This window comes from Megachile rotundata, chromosome 5, assembly GCF_050947335.1.
Source record: "Megachile rotundata isolate GNS110a chromosome 5, iyMegRotu1, whole genome shotgun sequence".
Taxonomy (NCBI): Eukaryota; Metazoa; Arthropoda; class Insecta; order Hymenoptera; family Megachilidae; genus Megachile; species Megachile rotundata.
This window is the reverse complement of record NC_134987.1, coordinates 9,495,526-9,516,207: the sequence shown is the minus strand read 5'-3', so window position 1 is coordinate 9,516,207 and position 20,682 is coordinate 9,495,526. Positions and strand designations below refer to the sequence as shown.

The 20,682-nt window shown below is 39.1% G+C and overlaps 1 protein-coding gene across 6 annotated transcripts in view; it reads left to right on the top strand.

Annotated features, from left to right (window-relative positions):
• The window catches only part of LOC100875385 (protein groucho), a 123,271-nt gene that overhangs the window by 32,484 nt on the left and 70,105 nt on the right, over window positions 1-20,682 (top strand). For 4 of the 6 annotated variants that reach the window (XM_012291273.2, XM_076532070.1, XM_012291271.2 and 1 more), the window contains exons 2-3: window positions 2,555-2,652; window positions 10,843-10,906. In XM_012291273.2, the coding sequence (XP_012146663.1) occupies window positions 2,555-2,652; window positions 10,843-10,906 (162 nt within the window). Of the gene's footprint in view, window positions 1-2,554; window positions 2,653-10,842; window positions 10,907-20,682 lie in introns of those variants that run through there. The other 2 variants (XM_076532072.1, XM_076532073.1) reach the window with 2 other exon arrangements.

Sequence of the window (20,682 nt, the reverse complement as noted above, 5' to 3'; positions counted from 1 at the left end):
CCCGACAACTATGGGATCCCATTATCGGATAAATCACCTTACTGTCGGTGACCTCGTCACTCCGTGCATCAGCTTCCAAATCGCTACTCCGTCTAGACGGTGTGCAATATGCATGTAGGCCGAATTTAATCACGGTGTACTCTCTCGTATCGTCGATCTTCATTGTTAAATTTAACCGCTTGTCAATTTGGAGATTTTCGAATTTGTTCCTAGTATTTAGAAACCGGTCTGGGCATTTATGGGAGTTTGAGAATTTGCAAATCTGCATATCAATACACTTCGCGCGAGACATTAAAACAGATTCCTGAAACTGAACTCGGTAAACATTCCCGAGTGCCTCGAGATCGATCAGTGTCCGTACGGAATGTTTTAATTTACGATCTGGCTATATCATGCCTACGATCCACCTGTTATTCCGGATCTTTATATAGAAGTTTGAGAAATGTCCCAGACCGAGCGCGTTAACGAAGCTACGTGGATTACATGAAATATCAGCTGCAAAATACTCGCATGACCGTCTACCGTTTCGATCAGCTTTGTTACATCACGAGTAACAAGAGAATAAAAAAAAAGGATCCCAGGTTGTTGCTACATTTCCTTCCCAGTTGGCTGAGAAACGCGACGATAATTAATAATACAAGCTGTCTAACGCATCGACGTCGATAATTAACGATAATTACTAGTCGATTATACACGGTGTAATTGAGTCGATTATCCTTCGAAACGGTAGCCGGTAGTTGGTTACATCTTTACACTCGGCGAGGTAATATCCGTAACGAAACGGAACGGTAGGAAACAATGTTTCTCGCGGTACCAGACTCGATTTCCATCTAAAGTGTTTCCTGAATCCTTTTTTCCTCGAGCCGAGCTTTTACGAGCTGAAATTGTTGCGGGAGGGAAAAAGAGAGAGAAAACGGAGTAGAGAGAGAAGGGTGCAGAGAGAGAGAGACGCGGAGATTTAAACTGGATACGTAATCAGCGAACGGAAGCCAAAGCAGCGGCACGATTTCCGCCGCTTATGCCGCCTGCGTTCGTGTGCACGCCTCGAGGTGGCTGCTTACGTGGGCCGTGACAAGTGCATCCGGCACATCGAAGGATTACCATTCGTTCCGTACGCAATCATGACGTCCGATTGCGCTTCGAACACGTCTCACTCCTTCCGAGAATCATTCTTCACATTCGAAATTCGATTATCCTGTTGTTTGCGAATTAGATCGGTGAACTTACGATTGCGATATACTTTCCTTATATCGTCACGCATGGGGTTGCATGAGCTGAGTTGGCAAGAGTTTCTTACATGGTACGCTTTGCTGTGGAAACTTTGGTACCAGTGATATCGTATACAATGCGATGTAACATATATCACATGTTGATGTAACATACGTGAAGGTGCTATATGTGGAAAGAGTATCTTAACAATTCGACGTATAAAAATGACGAATTTTTAAAATTTTACATTTTCATTTTTAAAATTTTCAAGATTAAAGATGTAGATATTTTTGTCTACATGTGTCGATACCACAGATAGTAGATAACATATAGAACGTAATATACAATACTAATATAACGCAGGGTGATACATGCGTAATCTATCATGGGTCCTAAATCCTATACACAATAATGAAAGAGTGTCATTCGTACTCGAGCATTGGTTCAATCTGCAATATAAGACATTGTGATATAAAGCGTAGACTTGAGAATATAATTCGACCGATCCAAAGCGAAACGAAGCTTGAAAATTTATGTATGGGAGGAAACTTGTTCAACCAGCCATACAGCATCATTTGTGCGAGCTGGAACAAGGCGAAGACTCGCTAATAATACCAAAGGAAAATATTGTCTTGGTTCTTCCTCAAAGTTGCATGGATACAAACAAGATCAAGTAGAGTCATTGAAAGGTAAAGGTAACCTTTTAGTCGCTTAACGTCGAAGCTTTGAGGGCTTCTCTTAGAAGCTCTGACGCAGCACTTTGATGACACGAGGAAGGTGCAGTAACGTTGCTCGTGGATAAATCGGATGTGGAATTATTCTAATCCTATCGTTTTACATTTTGACCTCATTTTCTCTATAAGCAACTTATAATTATATTTTTTGAGGAAATATCGCAAAACTTAATCACCAGTCTTGTAAAACGAATTTAGTCGCTTTAAGATACTCTGGAGCTCTTTTATTTTAGTATCATTTTACTCAGTTTATAATTTGTGAATCAATTTATTTTTTAACTTTTAATAGAGCCGATGAGTAGATCACACTTTTCAATACTCATGAACGTATATTATTTTTAAAGTTTCCAGGACCAGTTTCGATTCGAAGCAGGGTTAACGACCTTCTAAAATTTTGCTCGTATTTTAAATACAAAACGGTAAACAAGTTATATTCGGAATTCGAAGTTGTTCTTTTTACAGTACTTTCAAAAGTTCGTGACGTGAAAATTCGGTTGTTCATTCTTGGAAACGGTTTTTGCGAAAGCCAACAGCGGCTAGCGTGTTTCGACGAACAAAAAACCGTTTGATCGCCGGATGAGCTGACCGTATCGTTTTATTTCGTGTTTCAGGGTCCACCGCAGCCTGGCCAGCAATATAAATTCTCGATCGGCGAGTTGTGCGATCGTATCAAGGAGGACTTCAACTTTCTTCAGACTCAGTATCACAGGTAGACCTCTATGTTTAATACCGATAAATTATACTCTCCCCTTTGCCCCCCTCTCTACCGAAACAAATTCTCGTTATCGAAAAAAGTCAAATGTTTTCGAGGTCGATTCGTGTCTCGGTATTAAAAATGTCGTTGTCTTATTTAAAACGTACACGCGACCTGTTTGCGAACGGAACAAGATGCTGTTTGTTCTTGGGTTTCTTATCTGCAAACAGATTCAACTTTCGAAACGCTTTTCGATCACCATACGAGATACACGATATCGCTCGTAATTATTTGAACAACTGTCCCACTGTTAAGAAATTGATATCGTACTTATCCATGATAAATCGAACGAGAAGGCAGCGAACAAATATTATTTGACTTGGCAATAATAACTTGTTAAAAGGTAAACGAAATTTCTCTTATACATCGATGAAACTTTTACATTACAATAAAATTGCAATAATAATTTCGAAACGTGATTTTTGTAGTTTTATTTTCGTAGTTTCATTAACTCGCTTCTTTATTTAATAGTCGCCGGGAAAGAAGTATTTATCTCCGTTAACAATAATTCATTGACTCGGAGTCAACTGCTAGGGTGTACGTCGGATCTTATCTAGGAAGTGTTTGCGCAAACGTCGTGTCGGCGCGTAGGCGAGCGGACAGACAAACCGACAGATGTAGGCAGAGAATTGTTTGTCCGAGCGGAAGCTATGCACACCGAACTATGCACATAGCCTGAAGGATGAGGGGGCCTCTCGGTTTCGATTCTGTGCACGCGTGTTACACGTTTACGAGCCATTCAACTTCTTTACTGCTTCGAAACATTCTATTCTTATCATCCTTCGCAAAACGATTCTTGTTCCGATGGATTTACTCGTCGTGTTTCGATCACCATTATCCCGGAGCATTCAAATACCCTTTCAACATTTTACAATTCGACTATTATATTTAGCTTAATTCAAAATTTAACTTGGCTTAATTTACGTACGATTGAAAGAATGCAAATTTGAAAATTCGTAGCTTTGAAAATATGTAAAATTATAAGTTTAACCCCTTGCCGTGCCATTTATTTATGAGGTGCGTCAGTCAAGACTAACCATTCAGGACTATAACATTAAAACGAACAAAGAAAATTAAAATGTTCTAAGTATTTTATATTCAGGGATCCTTGACAACGCAAATTATAGTTGGATCTAAAATTCAAGTTGAAGAGTATTCAAAATTTGAGTAATATTAATCACATTTGAGTCGTGAGTGCGTCACGAGTGAGACTCGTCAAAGCACGGGAAGGGGTTAATAGCCAGACCTTTTTAGAGGGGGTCAAAGGCAAGTGTCCATTTGTTCTACGGAACTGATTATCGTAATAAAATCGACTGCATTCATGGTTCATAGATTGATCAGAATATAAAGTGTAACAAAGGAGCCAGCTAGAATAACGAAACACAATAGAGAAATGGTGAGGTAAAAGTTTGTTTCTCGCAATAACGAAGTTACACCGCGAAGAATCGATAATTTGAACGAGCTTCGAGCACCGGTGGTTACCTTGTTCCCGTTGAAGTTTTGATCGCGGTCCCGCGCGACCAGCCGGCCATTCGAAACAAATAACATCGTAAAAACGTAACAAGCATGAGAATATAGAGGGTAATCGAGAGCGATACGATCTGGCACGCAAGCAACAGCGAAAAGTTAAGTTTGGCCGATAAAAGGGAACTTTCTTCGAGCGTCATGTCGGTTTTCACCTGTACGTTCGCTCTCTCTCCCTCCCATTCGACGATCTTTATCAGCGGCTTGACACGTTAATTTATGCCCCGGCCCTTTAAACGTGTTAATTCGCGACGTCACGTGCCGCACGATTTCCAGCGACGACGGAAACTTAAATTGCTGTTTCGTGTCACAAGCGACACGGACCCGGAGGGTAGAGATACAGAGCGAGAGTAAAACCCCCGAGGTTGTGTGCATACATGCATAAATATGCGCTAGACGTACGTGAGCGGCTTGCGACATTTCGACGCATTCGCTCGCGTTTCCCGTCCAGAGGACACTCGGAAAGTAGCCAATTTCGCACTCTGTGCACACCAACTCTTCCGGAGAGTGCTCGATTTTTCCTTGACCGCACCTCCGCGTTCTCCGACGAACCGACAATGAAAATGTTTGCTACGGAAACGAGCAAAGTCACGGTTAAATCCTGCTCGCTACGTACACACGAGCACATCGACGATGTCTTCGTTTCCCGACGGTTTCGAAACTTGATATTTAAATAGCACGCGTATTAGTCGTGTTTCTTTAATTTATGGCACTAAACTTTCTATCGGGTTTACTCGGTTTATATGAAATCCGCTATTGACATTTAACGACTCGTTGATAATGTCGTTAAGATATCGTTAGAATATCGTTGAGGCTAATGTGATCAAGTTTATTAATCTTATTCGTACCTCCAACTTAATCCGACCTAATCCGATACATAATTTCACGATTCATATTTATTCTTTCTTCAACTACATTAACCTAAATCCATCTTAATCTGAACTTAACCTAATCCAACGTTAATTAAACCCAGTTTGCTACACAAATACTATCCTCATTTACACTGAAATCAGGTTCAACACTTTTCAATCTCAATAACAATGAAATATCGAACCGAACCAGTTGAGTTCAACAGAATGAAATTTACATAGTGAGTACATAATCTGGTGCGATACGATATCCTATAATAATTTCAAATGCCCCGTGAAAAAAAGCCACGTTGTTACAAGCAAAGATGCCGATTCGAGACAAGTACAAGCAGAAACATACTGTTAACAACATCCTGCAGAAAGTAAAAACACTTCAAGGCTCGACAACTCGATCCGATTAGATAATAAACCACTCCGAATTGAATTTCCAATTACCAGATCGATTTGTATAATAACAAGAAGCTTTCGGATCGATCTAGCGCGAGATTTTACGAGCGCGTTCTTTCCATCGGGTCCGATCAAGGTGCCGACAGAAAAAACACCGTTCGAAGAAACGATTACGCAAACGGGCGAGAATTTTCCGCGCGAGCAACGTGATCGCACGGAATAAATTCATTTTATGTCTGCATTATACGGTCGATGATGCGGAAAGCCGGCTAGACGCGGGAGTTAGTTATATTATCAAACGAACGGTGGCACGTTCGCGGATAAACGCTTTCGCTAGATTCCCGAGGGAAAGATCGAGCAGGACGGCGGGTCGAACGAGGGGAACGATAAATTTGCTGTTTACAAATTGACAGTGGCTGAACCGCGAAGAATTTTCGCGGCTACGCAACGCGTGTGGAACAGGTGCTCGTTTTCCGCGTATTTAATGTCACGTTGAACCGTTCACCGTGAAACGGCCTCGATAAGGCATCTTGTAAATCGTTGCACCCCGTCAATCTGAAAATAATTAATGGGCTCTCTGTTGCCGGTCGCGCAACCGGAATTATCGTCCGACCGATCGTTAATATCGTACTAATTTATCGTTGACGAAGCGGTGAGATCCGGCCAGCGTTTCTCCGCTCGAATCTCGCCGCTCTCTTTATCGCTCCCCTCCTTGCCGCTGAAATCCGCTAACGATTGACTGAATTATTCAGCTCTCCCCTTTAAAGGAGCCAACGCGTAAAAAGGAGTGTCTCGTTACCGGTATCGCGCTCGCGGATCGCGAAACGTTCGAGTACGCGAGGCTCTCATGCACACGCGATTCCTTTCTATACCTTGTCCATCCCTGAACAGTCAGTCACTAGAATCTATGAGCTTTTGTCTCGTGATACTGCCAGATTTTTGCTACCTTAATGTTCTTGAAATTTTCACGTGTTAAAATTCCCATATTGCCAAAACCTCGAGACTTACAAAGTCCAAAAGTGTCAATAGTCTTGAAGTGCTAAAGAAATTCTAAGTTACAAGTTTTGGCGCGAAATTGGACATCCATGACAAAAGCCGTGACATTTAACGTCGTGGCATTAAATATCGCGATTTACTATCGCGTGTACCCTCGAGAACGTAGGTCGCAATTTTACGATTCCATGAACGTTAACGATAGAAATACGTTACCCGATGCACTTTCGCTTCCGCAATTTCAGAACCAATCGTAGAACAATAATTTTGCCTATGAATTTCCGCGAACGGGTTCTTACAAAGCGTACAATTTCACCTGGTCAATGCAGTCACGATCACGTAGGATCTCTTTTCAGAAACTTTCTATTCGATTACGATAACAAATGTTAATGGCTCGATGAATCCGGGGGTTAACAGAGACCAATGATTTGACGGGCGATTAATGATGTTGGCAAATACGGAGTAAAAAGATACGAGGTCTTTCGGTATGTACGCGTTGGATATCTTTTTTACCAGTGCGGGTTTCACGAGCATGCTTATTGCATTATTATTCTTCGTTGAACGCCGCCATGCAAAAGAGCAACGACTGTTTTTACTCCGTTCGTTGTCGCGAATTAGCCGGCCTTCTTTTCTCCATTATTCCTCTTTGTTTCCTTCGGACGTTATGATTTTTCTCGTTAGTACCTATTGTCGTGTCGCGCGCGTTTTAATTTAATGTCTCGAATACGGGGACGAGCGTAGAAAACAGACAAAGCTTTTTCCCGCGTTCTCGAGGGTTGCTGGATATTAATGTTGTGCTCTTGTTCCCCTTATGCAGCCTTAAATTGGAGTGCGAGAAACTGGCCGGTGAAAAAAATAGACACAGAGGCATTACGCGATGGTAAACCGTGAGGGAAAAGAATGCGGCGAAAAACAGTTGGGGTTCCGTTTGCACGCGTGTCTCCGCGCTATTGTCCATTCGTTGTTCCTACATTACAAGCTAAATACTTTTCCTACATACCAGTTTTTTGCACTCGGTTGTGTTCTACGAATTACGGATGGAGTAATTAATTTGTTACGTGTCTGAATATTTTATCGTACATTTAATAATTAAATATGAACTTCATTTATATGAACCTCGTGTTTGTAAATGTTAGAATATTAGGATGATTTATCATATGTTTCGAATTATCAAATTTAATTTTCAAGTCTCTCAAATTTAATTTTACAATTTCTTATAATCTGTATGTGATATAATTAGAATTCAGATTCCTAATCAACGTTGGTAGATAAATAGTTAATTCCTTTAATCCGACACAAGTGCGACTTGTCAATTTGAGATTATAGATATAAAGATTGATTTGTGGAATTTTTTAGCAAATAATTATAATTATAATTCAGAATAACCACAAGTAACATTGAAACAAGCAATAAATGATTCCATCAGTTTTTGTAAATTGTAATTTCCATTGAATATTGTGTTGGTCATTGATTTGACGCGTAATGCAATAATACCGAAAATAATAATTTTTGCCTCGGACACCGGTTCTGTTACGTAGCAATTTATCGAAACATTTCGATTCTCCGATGTTCGCTCTTTCAACTGGTCATAATACACGGCTCGTTAAATAACGATACAGGGCTTTTGTTTCGCGGCGACAATGAACCGTGTCGCGATAATAGGATCCAAATGCGCGCTAGTTGAAACCGGTGTACGAAGAAAAGTACCGTAAAACATAATGCTTGCGTAATCGGCGTTATAACGCGGCCGAAATCGAGATATCTCGATGTCCGAGCTGTCCGTAAAATGGACTCCAAACACTGCAAAATGCGTATCTCATAAACTGCACTTCTTGACAAAAGTATCAGCGTATGTCTACCTGAGTAACAAGATTTTATCTGGTTATACTATGATCTGTTAAAATAAGCTATGACAGAGGTGATTCGGTAACGAGTGACACACAAAGCTTAATCCGATCAATCGAAAAGAAACGTTATATAAAGTACAAAATTGTAATGATGTTGGTTTACAGTGTCGTATTGCTGGGTCTCTAATAAAACTAAGTCCAGAGTAGTATAAATTTATTGTACAGATACAGGCGATGTCGGTTCTGACAAAAAACAACTGCCTTTCCAAAGCCTCGGTTGAGGACGTACATGACCCAGGGTGGTCCGTCACCATCCATAAAATTACAACAGACCCAGACTACCTCTCAGGCCCTAAAGTATAAGTGCCAGCAATAGAACCAATCGTCTACAGTTTAAGTATCGTATATTGAGTCTCTAGACTTTAAGTAGCTTTAAGTGACATTTTAGGAAACGATCTAATAAACCAATCTGTACTTTACTGCAAATTTACACTTGATTACGTGCTCAAATGCAATTGAATTCTTTCGTTAGCACGACATACACAATGGCGTTGCTCTATCGTTTATTATAGAAAGGTACGCAATTTTGTAGGAACAAGGAAGGCTTTATTTTCCGCGTGACGGTGGTAAACAAAAATATGACGCGGTCTCGATTGTCGTTAAAAAATTACTTGCAGCATAGAGGGGATTTTATGTGCGGTCGGTCGCGTCGTTTCGCAGCGTATTGTCGCCGTGCCGGTTCAATGGAAATTAATTTTCCATTTAACGCGCCCTATTATTTCGGTCGAGCGGTGGCTTGTTACGAGCCCGCGTCGATAAAGATCGATCGCTCGCGCGGACGGGAAAATAACGTTGCCGCGATCTCGATCGCGTTAAACGTCGATGTCGACTTATTCGTTCGAGAAAAATATGTTACGCCACGTTTCTTTGCTTATCGCGGTATTAAGCTCGATCCTGTGCTCCCGTCGAACTCTCTTGGCAAACACACGCGACACACTCGATTTCCCTCGTTCCAGATGGGGCTCGATCGAGCGAAACAAATTCCTTCTTCGCGATTTCACGAGGCATCCACGCAATTGCACCGATAGTTTCGATATACCGACCGAAGGAAACACCTGTGCTCGAATAACCGTTATCGATGCTCATCGAGATCGTTAATTGCATGTATTTAACGGTTTCGGAAATCGGACTACGGATACACTCATACTACATCGGACTCTGTGGCATTATTAACAACACTGAATCCGGGAAATGAGAAACATGAGAAACACTGCTTTGTCTGCATTTTCTGCAGAAGTGGTACCATCAGGTCTAAGGGCCTGAGACTCTTCGTCATTGAAAGCCATGTCAATAAACGGTGTAGGCATAGTTTCTTTAAGTGGACACCCATATTTTTGACCTCACTTCACTTTTTATACAGTACTGACAGAGTCAAGACCTTCCGAACCATAAATAAATTTCATAGCTTAAAAGATAAAAGAGTGCTGTTATTTTTCGGTTGTTTCCAATAGAGTCTACCATATACCGTGTGTGAGCCATAAGAAGAATTTCTAAAATTTAGAAAAGTCTACTTTTTTGATTTTTCTATCCAACTGATGTGAATGACCTGTGAAAGTATTCTAACCGAAAATATGTATGGAACTTGATGTATGCTCTTTGATTTAATCGATCGTAGTTGCATTTCTTTCGGTACCAAAGCTTATCTTGTGGCGAACGAACAGTAGGTACATAAATCGTTCGAGTCTATAGATATAGATTGTGGACCTCGTAGATTACATGATTTATGTTCACTTTGCAGACTTTGATATATTATAAAGCCATGAAGATCCGTTGTATCGAATACAGAAATTGAAGTTGTGGTTTATTAAACGATTTCTCTAATAAATCGACAGCAGTTCATGCACACAATGATATTAAAAATGGCTTGAAAAATATGGAAGATAAAAAATGTTTTAAGCAATTGATATGAAGGACATTTCATTTTGTGGCTTTATCGATGTTTCGCATTAATCTTTCATTAAGATATCTTGTCTTTCAAGTACATCTGATTTCACGGTTGTGTACGATTTAATAAACATTAAATATCATGTACTTAGCATGACAGATTGATAATGTCACTTAATTACGTGCTCTGTAATACATCAATACTTACTTTTTATTAACAATTGCTTACGTAAACAGCGTCGATAATTACAAAGTTAAACGAATGAAAACTAGATCATGACACGCAAGAACACAGTAAATGCAAATTACATCATAGCAGTGAAAAAGATATCGCGTTTCTTAGTCATTACGAAGGCTTACAGTTTCGATTCGTGTCGATGATGTAACTCGCGCAAACTACACAATGCCGCTCTACATTCCAGAATCTAGAAGGTTAATGTCCCGATAAAGATTTATCGTCACAATCAGTCGATCGTATTATATCTCGAATCTCGTCCCACATGTCCCATAGCTTTTCTGTATGCCGCCTGCACTCACTAATATTTCGCTTACATGTGCGTTTTCCTGCTTGTTCTATACAGTATTAAGTTGGAGCTGGAGAAACTCGCCCAGGAGAAGACGGAGATGCAGCGCCACTACGTTATGGTGAGTGAAAATATTCTATATTTTGTTACGTTTTTAATTATTCTTCTCGCGTTGAAAGCAAAATTCGCTGCTTCTGATACCGATCTTTGTTAAAGAATCGAACTTGTGCCATGAGAAAGTTCCCCATAATTCGAAGGTAATTCGAAGAATATTTATTCAATGATATTCTTTTAAAATATGAAGTAAAGAATAAATAATTAAAGATAGATAAGTGAATTATAATAGATGACTGGATAATAGGGATCAGATAATTCAATTTAATTCCTTTTAACTCCACTTGTTATAGACATACCAATTTGTTCTTGTATTCCTATATTTCTATACCGTCATCCCTACATCTCTACATCTCTAGTTCTCAATATCCCTAATTCTTCATGCTCCTATAACTTATCCTTAGATCCTCAGATTCCTATGTTATACATACACCACTTGTGAGACAACCTGTATCTCAAAGACTAGAGCGTCTTCTCGTAAAACAAGCATAGTAAATGGATTAAAACATAACAACATATTCGAACACGTTGAAACAAAAAGTGGACAATCGAAGCGACAATGTTTTAATGAAATCAGCATGGTATAGCTTAGAAGTCATCAGGTATTCGATCGACCTGCTCAGCGGGTTCTTCTCACGTGGTTTCCTCGTGTTAGCTATTATCTTCTCCTTTCCAGTCTCGTCCGCATACGCAGCCGCGTGCATGTACACCGAGCAACCGTACAGTGCGGCTTACTTTCGCCTGTAGATCTTCATTATTGCGGTGCAACGTCACCGTCGTATGCGTCTTCATTAGCGCAAGATACAAGGTGCACGACTAGCTAGACAGAACCGATGCCGCGTACGATTCCTACGGAGGGGGTCACAGGTCGGCTTTGAATTTACGCACCGTGTGAACTGTACATCGCGATGAGAAATTTTAGCCTTTCGTCACGCGGTTCTGTTTGCGCTTTTTTACGCTAAAATATTTTCCGAGGAGATTAGCGGTGTAAAGTAAACTTGTGGCACACACGTGAAAATTAATCGATATTCTTGGTAAATGTTCTAATGTGTCTTATTATACGGTTTACTGCCCTGTCGCAGACAAAGAATTAACACCTGTTCGTGACAATTATTAGAAACTATCGAATACTTTGTCCATACTCGAATGTCGTTTTGCTAATTTATCAGATTTCAAAATATGTGTACGTAGGTGTAAGACGTGGTAAAATCTGTTTATATTTTACATCAACTTTGTTTTAGTTTTTGAGGAATAAATCGTGAAGTTTGTGATCCTGCATATTTTTACCCACTCTTGTACATACCTGAACATCGAAAATTGTAAATTAATTCCGCGGAGTGCACGAGAGGGCTTAAATTACAATTCCGGCAATGGCTTAGCCAGAAATATCTAGACGCTAAAGAGCTGAAACGTTAAACGTCAATAGACAGGCACGTGTTAATTTGCGTGTACACGAACAGGTAGCCGCGTCGAGTATTTCTGTGTAGCGTAACAATTAGAATGTAGAACGGCAAAGCTGTTCTCTCAGGTGAAAAAGACGAGAGAAAAAAGGTAAAAGGAGAGCAAACAATAACCTACACTCTTACAAATCTCTACGTGTTCAAATTTTTGAATTTTTTAGACTTTCAAATTCTTTAGCTCTCCAAACTTTTAGATTAGCAAACTTCTCATTTTGTGGATTCCACATTAATTTTTTACATTCTCAAGTTCTTCTTGTATATTTCTCAGTTCCAGAAGGTCTGCAAATTCTTAGACCTCGAAATATCTGCATTCCCCACGACCTTAGATGTTCAAGTTTAAAGATTCTCAAATATCAATGTTCTTAAATTCCTAAGTTCCCAACTTCTTGGCTTCCAAATTCCTAAATCGGCAGATTCCCAAATTTCGTAAAAATGTACGAAAGTCAGCGAGTGAGAGCTGTCATATTTTCCCCAGAGCAAGATTTGCTGTTGACTGTACTCGTCGGCGGAGTTTATTGTCTTTGGTCGGTATCGCGGTTATCGCGGACACGCGGTAATTTATAGGCCACACTTTATGGTCGCGTTCGATGCAAATGACTTCATATAAAATGCACGCCGGTTGCTCGCGTGGACGTGGCACTTCCGTCGATTCACGGGCCACGAAGATTAATCGCGGGTTCGTGCGGACGAACCGAGCGTTGTCCCCCCGGTCGATCGATCCTCCTTCGAGACGATCATTATTTTCCCCTTCGATTCACCGCACGTTTCGTCGCGTTCGATCGTAATTTATGCGGCACGCATCGAATTCTCGTGTCCCCGCGAAAAGCCGTTGTAAAAATGACCGTTTCGTTTGTCACCGGCCAGACGAATCGGGAGAAAAATCCGCACGCGGTGTCGAATCGGTCCGGACGTCGCGGCCAGTCATTTATTATTAGCCGGTGCCGGCGGTATCGTATTACGGCGTTTTGTCATTCATGATTAATCATCGAACGCAACAAGAATTTATTGTATTGGCTTCGATTGCACGGATAGCAACAGGTACGTACGCTTGTCGAACATACGCACGCCCGTTCCGCCCTGGTGTCTGACGTGTATCGAGTGACTCGTAAACGGGCCCCTAATGAATCGGCGGCGGTTTGTACGCACACGTAATTGGAATGATTCAGGCGGAACGTCGAGCCTATTCGTTATCGCTTCGTGTATCGCGCTATCTCGACCAACCGAAACATCATTTTCCCTCCTCGACTGTATATGTTATCTTTACGTGTACTGCAACCGCGGTCACACTTTTCGCGCTCCCCACTTTTACTTTCCAGAATTTCCCCATTTTTACATGAGTTAAAAAGGATATAGATATTTTGTGATCTGAGGATTTTGGGGCTTGGGGGTGTATGGATATGGAAACCTAGGAATTTGACGATTCAGGAATGTTTTAAGTTAGCAGTTTGGTTTGAGGGCCTTGGAATATGGGTATATAGGTGTATAGAGATTTTGAGACCTGATGATCTCAGGATAAGAGAATCTGGAGATTTGAGGATCCAGATATGTTGCAACCTACAAGTTTGAACATATAAATCGGAACCATGTATATTTCTGCATCAAACTGGAGGTTTGAGAATTTTGGAAATTGGGACTCAATAATTAGAAAATTTTTAAATATAGAAGTTCAGTGATTTCTAAAATTCAGCGTGAACAAGTTGAGACACTCTGTATATTAAAACGGTGCGAGTTCCAATTGTAAAAAATATGTTAAGAGACGAATGAAAGCTCCTTCGTTAACTCCATCCATGTTTATGGTTAATTAAATGAGTTCTTCCAGAACTTGCAGTGCTGTTTTTTTTTGCGAACGCGTCGTAATTAACGAGTTTAACGAATTCCGTGGAGAACTCGAAATTACGGTACATTACGATCAGTTAAATTAGTCGGACGGATGTAGGCGCCAGTAATATCAAAAGGTTTAAACGAGCATGACGAGCTCATTCGTTGCGAGGATGTTGATATTTGAGAAAGAACGATAAGTTCAATGGATGTGCATTAAATAACAGTTTATTCCGCTACATCGTACGGAGCTAACCCTCTTTTTATAGCTATCCTCGATTTTCCATTCCTTTTTCCATGAGTTTTTGAATCGGCAGCGACGCGCTTAACAGGTTAATTAACTCCTGAATCGAATCGATACTCGCTGGTCCGTGTCACGAGTCGCACCGCAAAAATAAAAAAGCCGAAGATATTTACGGCGAGCGTTTCGCTTAATTCCCCGGTGAATATGGAGCCGTCCTCTTTTTGCCACGGAATTACCGTCTTTTTCTGCTCGTGGTCGGTTTAAAGGCTTTCGCGTTCATGCACCGCAACCAAGTGTGGCCGGCATATTTTATATTCCGGTACTACACTCGGCTGAAACGTAGGCTTCTGTTGGATAAAGACACCTCTACATAAACTTGCCAATTTTTCAATTCACAAATTCTTCTACTTACACATTTTCTGCTTCTCAAATTTTCATCTTTTTCATTTTTAAAGACAAATTCCTAAGTCTACAAACGCTCGGATCAAATCGCAAGATGTCTATTACATCCCAAGATTCACAAATTCATATACACTATACACACTTATATACATGTACACTTCGTATACACTATACATTTCATATAGACTAAATTTATATACACTAAAATTTGTTGCTCTTCAAATTCTTAGACCATGTCCTACATCTTGAACTTATTAATTTATGAATTAAAAATTCTGAAAGTATGAGAGTTTCCAAAAACCTAGACCAAAGACATCCTCAAACAAACACGATGCGAGACAACGGATTAAACGAAACTCGATTTAGAAACGAAACACGTTTTAACAACGAAAAAGATTCTCCGCGTAACTGCGAATGAAGGGGTAGATTGTCCAGCGAGTAAAACGTCGATCAAAGAGGCGGAAAGAATGGGTAACGTTCATTGGAAGGCAACTAGCACCGAGTCGAAAAGTTGGAAAATCTCGAGGTAGTCAATGTACCGCACCGGACGAACGATACGCTTGGAGGCGATCTGTTCCGCGCGGTTCGCGCTCGTAAAAGTTCACGAGCTCGACAATTACGTGAAAGAGTCGTAAAAGCGTAATGCCCCGTGGCCAGGGCTGTATCGTCGCGTAACGACGTCGTACGAGCATCCTCTTCGCGAACACGCCATTCTCCGGTACCGCAACCATTGAAAACAAATCCGAGAACGGAAGTCGACGGAGTCGATTCGCGAAACGTCTCGTCGCTACCAACGGTAGAAAACATATCCGGTGAACCGAGACGCTTGCTTTTGCACCGGAAATGCGAGACTACTGTCGTTTATACACGTTGTCGAGTACGGTTCGCTTCCCTAAAGGAAATGTAACGAATTTGGGGGTTGCGAGAATTCGGGATGTGAGAATTTGGCTAGCTTCGACGAGTTAGGAAGTTTGGGAATTTTGGAGATGAGTTTGGAAATTTAACACTGAAACTACCAAACCGGTCAAATGACCGGTCCACAAGTTTCTTATTATAAGGTATACATTTTGTTAAAGTACACACCTTGAAATCAGCATTGATTTTCATCAAGGTAAAGAATAAACGTGTGTACTAATTTATGTTTTGTCGTTTGTTTATTTATTTTTTAACTTCATTTTTAATTTCAAATTGAGTACACGTTATATGTTGGTAGGTTTAGTGTTAAGAATTGGGGATGGAAAGTGTGCAAGTAATTGTGGTTTGCTTTAGACATTTGGGAATTATGGATTAAGAGTTTGGAAATGTTAAAATATAACAATTGTCAATTCTATATATGGACTATAAAAATATGAATGCATAAGAATCTATAGAAACAAAATTACTGACACGTGGTACTGACAATTAAGCTATTAAAAAGAGCTAAGTACAAAAAATAAATCAAATCTATTCACCACAAAATTGCCAGTCAGTATCCTTCAATAATTAACTGAAGGTAGCAACTTTCACTTGCCGTAACAAAAAGATTAATGACAGCGTACCAATTAATACAGAATTATTTCTGTCGTACCAAATAAGAAGTAATTAATCCCTCTCATTCGAAACAAGTTTTCTAATACAGTACACAATAAAATTCTTTGCACCAGGTTCTAAATGTCCCTTGTTAATTCCCAGGTTAAAATCCGGCAAATGGAGAGCTTAAGACAATAAGAAAAAGTTAAAAAAAAACACGAAGGGAAGGGTCTCATCGTTACGATATCTTCAGAGATTTCAGACGATTTAGAAATCAGAGAAAAGCATGACCAAAAGACAAGAAGCTTTTACGATAGGGTAGGATCTTGTGGCTCGACGAAGTAATTAGCCTTTAATTAATAACAGGCTTCCGCTGTTGAAGGATTCTCTTGGCTCTGCGAGGAGCAGAGGTCAGAATCTTGATTATCGCGGGTCTGGAAACATTACTCGCGGTCGACGCGTTTAATACGGACGCCGGAATATCACGAACAACGGGGGACAAGATTCGATTTAAACGAGATGATAAAACCGTGCGACAATAAACGTCGTTCGGCCATTAAACCCTGTGAATCGAAAGCTCTGTCTCTGTCGTCCGTACCCGCAATCGTTTGCATCTTCAAATTGAACCAGCTTTACGCCCCTATCGAGTTTTATGCTGCATCATCGTGTTCATATTATCGAGTTAGAGACGGGAATTCAATCTACGAGCTTCGTGTAATTTTCGCGTTAGATATTCCATTGAAAAATTGCTTTTTTAAGTATTGACATTTATGAGTCATGTCACTTATTTCATTCAGAGTTATGTAAAAAAGGGAGCAGAAAGAAATTTTGGAAAGAACAAAACTTGTTGAGTATAATAATACAGTGTTATCTGTATGAAGATATACATGTGAACTATAATATAGCTCTATAGTGTCATGTTCTTAAAAGGAGTGATATCGTTTGCTTCGTTGGTAAAAGTCATAGGTCTTGGACTCGTTACAAAACAAAAAGAAAACCGGAAAAACTATGGGTTGTCCCGTTGGCTCCGAACCGTAATCCCTTTGGTCCTGGAAACGAGCCGACCAATGCTTTCATTCTCGAATAAACGACCGATATCGATCGCGATCGGTATCTACACCGTGACGAGATACGCAAGACTAATGGACCCTACCTCTCTCTGCTGTCCCGTCCCTCTCACGAGCCCTTATCCCCCTTTTTATCTTCCCTCCGTACGGCCCTTGTTGCGAACACGCCCTTATATAAAGGGACTCTCGCTGTACGACTTGCAAATTTTGCCCTCGATTTTGTCTCTCTACTCTTTTCATTTAAACCGGAAAAACATTCACATCATCTGGGACATAGGGCGAGGAAAGCACATTTTAAGAATTTAGAAATTAAAATATTTTTGAATTTATAGATGAGAGCATTTTTGAAGGTCACATATAGATCTCATAGAAATAATACATTTTTGTATTTAAATTTTTGGTTATGAAAATTTTTAGCTTCGTTAATCTAAAAAATTCTGAATTGTTAATTTCCAAATATGAGGTGTGACAATATTGCACGTGCTACAGACTTTTCACATTGTATTTTCGAATAAAATAGTAATAACTAATAGTGCTATTAGTGCTGTTACCAACTTGATAAAAGTGTTCAGATTTTCAAGTCTAACGTAATAGTGCTATCTTCAACGTCGACTCTTACAAAAAAAATTAGTGTAAAAGCCCATATATTGGGTTGTCCGGAAAGTTCGTGTGGATTTTGAAGGGAATTGAAACGTAGCTCATTTAAATTTGGTACACATTTATTAAATTATATAGGTGCCATTCTGTTCTATAACCTTTCTCCATCTTTTATGCAACTTGAGAAGTCCTTCCGGAACGTCTCAGGCTTTTTGGTGAAAAATTATTCTAAATAAAATTTTATACTGGCTACCAAAAATCGGCACGAACTTTCCTGACAACCCAATATATTATCAAGTGTAACCTACTCATCTAAGGTATTTATTATTGAAAGTATGAATGATCAATAGTATCACACAGAGATAAAATGACTTATGAAACGTAAAGTTGAGAATCACTGTCCGGTAGGTGAATTAGTTAAAGCATACCTGGGATGGGGTCTTGTACACACCATGTAGAAACGATGTTACGAGAAACCGGTCTTGGATGTGCACACGCACAGACACGCGAGTATGCACACACGCAGACAGGAAAGGGAGAGAAAAGATACTTAGATTCGGCAGACTGTGTTCAGAGGTTAGGTAGAGCGATTTCACGTTCGTTTTTCTCATTTTCTCCGCGCGTTTATCCTCCTTCTTGGCCGGGATCTCGCATTACGGCTCAATTTGGCCCGCTTTTCGTAATCTCGTTCGATCGATGTAATCTCGGCTCTCGGCAGCCGTGTACCGGCCCTAAAGACCCTACGAGGAGGGTTCTTTTAGACGTTATTACGAATTCGAGCAGCATCTCGGTTTAGGTAACTCGATAATTCGATTAACCCTTGGGAATCTTTCTGCTCGGCTTAACTGGCTACATCTCGAGATCTCTTTCTTTGATATTTTGGCTATTGAACTGTCGTTTCGCGTACAGTCAAGAACAAATCTCTTACCTAAATATACCAACTAATAAGTCTTCCTCTTCCTTGTTTTTTGAGGAGTTAAAAATTTGAGGTCTTAGAACGTTTTAAGTTTACGGATCTACGAATGTGTTTCTAGAAATTTGACAACTTAAGAGATTGTGAAAAATGAGGTTTGATGATAGAAAGTTATGAGGTTTTGAACAGCTTGTCCACAGTGATAAAAAAATATTTGATTGCTTATTTTATATTATTAAATTGATTTTATATTATTTACAACATAGAAGATTGCGAAAAATGAGGTTTGAGACATTAGAAAGTTATGAGCTTTTCAACAGCTTGTATCCACAGTGATAAAATATTTGTTTGCTTATTTTATATTATTAAATTAATTTTATATTATTTACAATATAGGAGATTGTGAAAAATGAGGTTTGAGATGATATAAAGTTATGAGCTTTTCAACAGCATGTCCACAGTGATCAAAAAATATTTGTTTGCTTATTTTATATTATTAAATTGATTTTATATTATTTACAACATAGGAGATTGTGAAAAATGAGGTTTGAGACAATAGAAAGTTATGAGTTTTTCAACAGCTTGTATCCAAAGTGATAAAATATTTGTTTGCTTATTTTATATTATTAAATTGATTTTATATTATTTACAATATAGGAGATTGTGAAAAATGAGGTTTGATGATAGAAAGTTATGAGGTTTTCAACAGCTTGTCCACAGTGATCAAAAAATATTTGATTGCTTATTTTATACTATTAAATTGATTTTATATTATTTACAACATAGGAGATTGTGAAAAATGAGGTTTGAGACAATAGAAAGTTATGAGTTTTTCAACAGCTTGTATCCTCAGTGATAAAATATTTGTTTGCTTATTTTATATTATTAAATTGATTTTATATTATTTACAACATAGGAGATTGTGAAAAATGAGGTTTGAGATGATAGAAAGTTATGAGCTTTTCAACAGCTTGTATCCACAGTGATAAAATATTTGTTTGCTTATTTTATATTATTAAATTGATTTTATATTATTATCTAACATACATTCAACGTTTTTTGCTAAAGTTTATTAAATTTATGCAGACACGTTATTTCTACTTCAAGTCCAGTAATAAAGCTAAAATATGAAGTCGAATATTGATTAGAAATTATAGTAGGAAATGGTTCGAACGAGCCTAATGTTCCTTAATATATCTCTTGATAGAACCATTGAATTTATTAACCTAACTTATAATATCGAGTACCACTCGTTACGCAACTAACAATAAATCTACATCGTATTTGTAATACACAGACAGTATTTGTAAAGTCAAGGATCGTTAAACGCGAGGTATGCATAATATTTTAACTTTCTTTATTTGCCTTATAATTGGTGGAAAAGAAACTGAAAAGGCAAGAGGTTAAAGTATCAGGTTGTTGAATATCAAATGGCGAATTTCGAAACATAGAAAGTCTAACACTGTTTGATGACACAGGAGTAGAATGACACTTACGGCGTATCAAGTTTAAAATTTTATGAAAGCGGCTACGCAAACCATTCTCGATGTAAAATGGCTAATTGCCAATTACAGCTACCGGTTGCGAAACGTAGAAAGTTCGATGCGAATTAATGACATAAAAGTATCGTGAAATAACACTTATGTCACGTCTATTCAAAGTTCGACGCTTGACGAAAATTACATAAACAATTAGTCACTTTTGTTGTAAATTGCCTACTTTTCTGGAACGAACAAAAACATTTTATATTGCGAACATAAATTTGTACATTTA